The 4,764-nt window shown below is 51.5% G+C and overlaps 1 protein-coding gene across 1 annotated transcript; it reads left to right on the top strand.

Annotated features, from left to right (window-relative positions):
• Positions 1 to 2,155: 2,155 nt before the first annotated feature.
• LOC127302405 (cytosolic sulfotransferase 5-like) lies at positions 2,156 to 3,356 on the top strand. Its single transcript, XM_051332855.1, has one exon. It carries the CDS (start codon positions 2,181 to 2,183, stop codon positions 3,183 to 3,185), a length of 1,005 nt encoding a protein of 334 aa, XP_051188815.1. The 5' UTR covers positions 2,156 to 2,180; the 3' UTR covers positions 3,186 to 3,356.
• The last annotated feature ends 1,408 nt before the right edge of the window (positions 3,357 to 4,764 follow it).

Genomic DNA, 4,764 nt, shown 5'->3' with positions numbered 1-4,764 from the left:
GCCGGGGCAGCGGCCAGCCCGCCTTACAGTGTGCGCGGCTGTGCGCGAGGCCGCGCCGTCGCGGACGCGAAGCACGTGTGCCGGCGCGCATCGTGCTCCACCTCGAACCACAAGTCCCAGTTGGGACTTGCGTCGCTGTACGCGGGGTCCTCCTGGAGGTCCGCCGGCAGCTGCGCGCAGCGCCTCCGGATCTCCGCGACGCGGGCGCGGCCGGAGGCCGGGATGGGCGGCACCGGAACCCGATCTGGGCTTAGGTGCCAGCCGTGGGGGAGGTGCATGTCCCCCCACGGCATTGGGACGACGGCGTCCCAGAACATCTGCGCCACCGCAACTGTGACGTAGATCCGGTCGCGTCTGGGAGGAGCCGGCGGCCCCATGGCGAACGCCGCCGGCGCGACTGGTCGGCTGCTGCCGGCCTCGTGGTCGTTCGCGGATGGAAGAAACTCGCGCTTCGGGGCCATGGCGGCGCGGAAGCTCTAGCCCGCGAGTGCGTGTGGCCGGAGTGCAGAGTGGGGACTGGATAGGGACAGTCCCCCTCCCCAGTCCACATTTAATAGGACTGGGGCACCGACAGCTGTGCCAGCACGCGGACCAGGTGAACACGCGAAGATGCCGCGTGCCATCCTCGGCCACGCAAACCCGGCCCAAATTTGGGGCGGACCGGATTTGCGTCGTTCCAGACGCCGCGACCGTCCGCTTTTACGGTGCGTCCCCGTTGGACCGTATTTTTGTCCAAGTAAATCCATCCGGACGCGCGGGCCCGTTGGAGATGCCGTGAGAGCATGCTCGTGCCATTTGGGTTTTGCCTGTCGTGGGGTGGCAGGTGGCGACGCGGGTAGAGGAGGAGAAACGCATTTAGATCTCTCCATCTAATGCTCATATCGCAAGTGAAAGAGCCTCACTTGTAAGGAGATCAACTCGTTGTAAACTAGTAGTAGTATATTATAGGACTTACCATTAATTTCACCTCTTTGAGGATTTACACTAGGGATTATTGAATTAATTATTAGTGGGCTCGACCAAATACTCAATATTGCTAACACTTTCAATACCTCTTTCACTGTTTTCTCTTAACTTATTCTTGTGTGTGGGAGGTTATATGTTTGTAATCTGGGTGAGCACTCTTGTATATATCACTATGGGAGACAACTTATTTACGGTGTACCAAAAATACTTGGCAAAAGCCAAAAAATACTCAGCAAAGTTTTTGCCGAGTGTTATACTTGACAAAGAGCGGTCGGCAAAGATTCCCTCAGCACGAATGAGAGGAAAAAATAAGCGTCCAAACCCAACATCTTTGCCCAGTATCAAGTTTTTGCCGAGTGTTATACTTGACAAAGAGCGGTCGGCAAAGATTCCCTCAGCACGAATGAGAGGAAAAAATAAGCGTCCAAACCCAACATCTTTGTCGAGTATTTTTTTTTAATACACTTGATAAAGACAGTCTTTGCCGCGTGTCACGAAATATTACACTTGGTATAGTACAAATACTCAGCAAAGAAACGTTTTTCGGTATTGTATCTTCGGCCTTCCGCCTAAAAAAGTTAGTACTAATGGAGTATGAACAGTCATATTTTCTTGATAGACTCATGAGTGCAAATGTGATTAGTTGAAAGTTTGAGTTTGCACTACGAGTAGATTTAGGAAAATGTTGCCCAATTGCCACACACTCAGAAATATAATTATCTGCTATGCCAGTTGCATCCACTGATTGTAGCGGCAGCTGGGTTAATTTGCCACTTAATTGTCAGAGTAATTTCAATAGTATATCTAACTGCTGGCTATAAGAAAATGACATGTTATTTATAGTTAGCACATAGCTAACATGTACAATAGTTGGCTATAAGATTGATGTAATTTACTGACACGTGGTCACCTTTTACTCTCACAAAGTGCGTATGAGAGTATTTAAGAGCTACCTATTGCATGAGAACCCACCTTCCTTCTTTCTCTTTTTCCCTCTCCTCGAAATCATCTAAAATATATTATTCAAAGTTTTGTTTTATAGTCAGATGACTAAGGAGACTGAAAATACCCTTCTACGTGCGGTTTGAGAAAGAAAAACTAACAATCATTAGTATCAATAATTGGTCTAGACACCAGGGCGAGAAGCCTCCTCTATATAAATATATCCAACCCCGCAACGGATGAGTATTGGGTAAGAAGGGCGCAAGGCAGCCATGGCATCAAAGGGAGAGGAGAGTGCCACCAGGCCTGAATACTCGGCTGTTCCATCCAAATCCACACGGCCAAAAGATTTCATTTCCACACTTCCCACAAGAGAGGGGTGGTCGACACCACTGATCCAATACAGCAAGTACTGGCATCGACCTCATATCCTTGAGGAAATCCTGCAGGTGCAGGACACCTTCACTCCCCGCGGCGACGACACGATCATCGTCACGCAGCCCAAGTGCGGCACGACCTGGCTCAAGGCCCTCGCCTTCGCCATCATCAATCGTGGCATCCAAAGCTTCAGCGACCACCCTCTCCTCACTGTCCACCCTCAACGCCTTGTGCCATTCATTGAGATCCCTCCTCCTAACGCAGGCCATGCATATCTAGACACACTCCCTTCTCCAAGGCTCCTTGCCACACACCTGCCATTGTCGATGCTCCCACATGGAATGAGCTCGGCTGGGTGTCGGATTGTGTACCTGTGCAGAGATCCCAAAGACGCCCTGGTGTCTAGGTGGCACTTTGAAAACAAAATACGAAAAGGTTTCAACATGGAGCTGGAGAAAGCTTTCGCCATGTTCTGTGAGGGGGTCTCGGAGTGTGGCCCTTTCTGGGATCACTGCCTCGAGTACTGGAAGGAGAGCCTAGCGAGGCCAGATAAGGTCATCTTCCTCAAGTATGAAGAGATCAAGTCGGATCCGGTGCGAGCTGTGACGAAGCTAGCGAGGTTCCTCGGCGCCCCGTTCAGCGAAGAGGAGGAAAGCTCTGGTGTGCCCCAAGAGGTCGTGCGGCTATGCAGCTTTGAGACGCTTACCAGCCTTCCAGTTAACCAGGTTGGTGGCTTCCATCGATATGTGCAGGGTCTTGGACATGTGCACCTGCCTAGTTCTGCCTTTTTTAGGAAGGGGGTAACAGGGGACTGGTCAAACCACCTGAGCCAAGAGATGGGCGAAACGTTGGATCTTATCGTCCAACAGAAGCTCCAAGGATCTGGGCTCACTTTTTAAGTTTCTTTCCTCATCGTTGTACACTTATACTGTTCGTGTCGACCTTTTCGATGTAACACTTATTTTGCTTCAGTCTGCTGAATCTGGAACTTGAATAAACATCAAATGTCGAGTCGTTATTTTAGTGTGATTGGGGTTGGGGATGCGCTCTGCCACCGGGCTTCCATATCATCATCAAACTCGATGTTTTCCCGTTTGTTTGCTTCCTCAGGATGTCTCTTGTCTTCATCAGACGTTGTTATGCTAGAAACTGAAATTGGGGAAACCTAGCTTGAAAAAAAAACTGTTCTATACAATATTTGTAAACTTTGTTTACCACGCTCGACGTCGTACTTGGCCTGGAAGTACGTCCTTGTTCCAGCTATTGGGCCCGCCGACGAGCCCGTGGGTGCTGTACATCTCGACGTCGTACTTGGCCTGGAAGTACGTCTTCCACCAGTCGTTGTTGTTGTTGGCCGCCCATGTCGGATCCGCCCGCTCCTCGGCGGTGAGTTGAGCCCGCCGGGCCTTGATGTCCTCCTTCCATTGGTTCGTGCCTGGCTTCGGCGGTGGCGGGACGCCAATGCCGTTCACGGCCATCTTCCAGCCGCCGCTGCTTGGCAGCCGCATGTCCGGCGGTACTGGATATCGGGCGTGGTACAGCGCCCACGCCTCCGCCACAGTTAGGCTGCCGCGGCCGAAGCCGTTCGCCTCGGCGATCTTGCGGGAGGACGAGGTCGACATTTTTTGGAGCGGAGAGGAGAAGATCTGGGAGGGGGGAGGCGGCGCGACGAGAAGGTTTGGGAGCGGTGAGAAATTGGGACGAACTGCATGGCGTCTTAATGTACAACGGCGGCAGCGGGTGGTTGCACGCAATAACGCCGGCGCGGACGGCCACGCGGCCATGCACGACGAGACGCCTCCCTGCGTCGCCTGGAAAAACAGGGACGCCATTAACGTCGCTTGACCAAAGGTAGGCGACGGGGTTTTAGCCTTCAAGCCGCTGACGCATCGGGCCCGCGTCGCTTCGCGTCGCTTTTCGTTGTGTCCGGCGTGCCCGGAGCGTCCCCTGTGGTGCGGGGACGGGGCTCGGGGCGCCGGACACCGTATCGGGGCGCGTCGGACAAAATTGGGCTTTGGGGGACGCGGCTGGAACCATTTTTTGATCCGGCGCGCCCCAAATTGCTTTGGGGGACGATTTAGGGGACGCGACTGGAGATGCTCTAAAGGGTTTCCATGTAAGAAGTTATTAATAACATGAGTGAGAATGATTTAACTCCAGGTCCAACATTTTGGCTTGTTTTACATCCAATTGGCCATATATAAGGTGTCAACAGATTCAAAACAAAATATGGTACTTTCTCAATCATTAAATGACTATTGGAAAAACTACAAATTTCCAAAAGTTCATTCAACATCAAGTATCCTGTTTTCCCAGGGTTGATATCATAATATTTCCTTGGACTGCAATACTAAAGTTATGTGGGTTTTTTTGTCAACATCAGCCACACAGTTCATCCAATTACTTATCAATTTCACCTCGCCGGGCATGGTATTGTAGCTGATGTTGCTGGGATGTTGTCCATATTTTATTTTGCTA

Source organism: Lolium perenne, chromosome 5 (genome assembly GCF_019359855.2).
Source record: "Lolium perenne isolate Kyuss_39 chromosome 5, Kyuss_2.0, whole genome shotgun sequence".
Lineage (NCBI taxonomy): Eukaryota > Viridiplantae > Streptophyta > Magnoliopsida > Poales > Poaceae > Lolium > Lolium perenne.
Note: the sequence above shows the minus strand (reverse complement) of the source record. Positions and strands in the feature narration are given on the sequence as shown.

Excerpts from the sequence above, each read along its gene's own strand:
- LOC127302405 (XM_051332855.1), top strand. The coding sequence starts at position 2,181 with ATGGCATCAAAGGGAGAGGAGAGTGCCACCAGGCCTGAATACTCGGCT.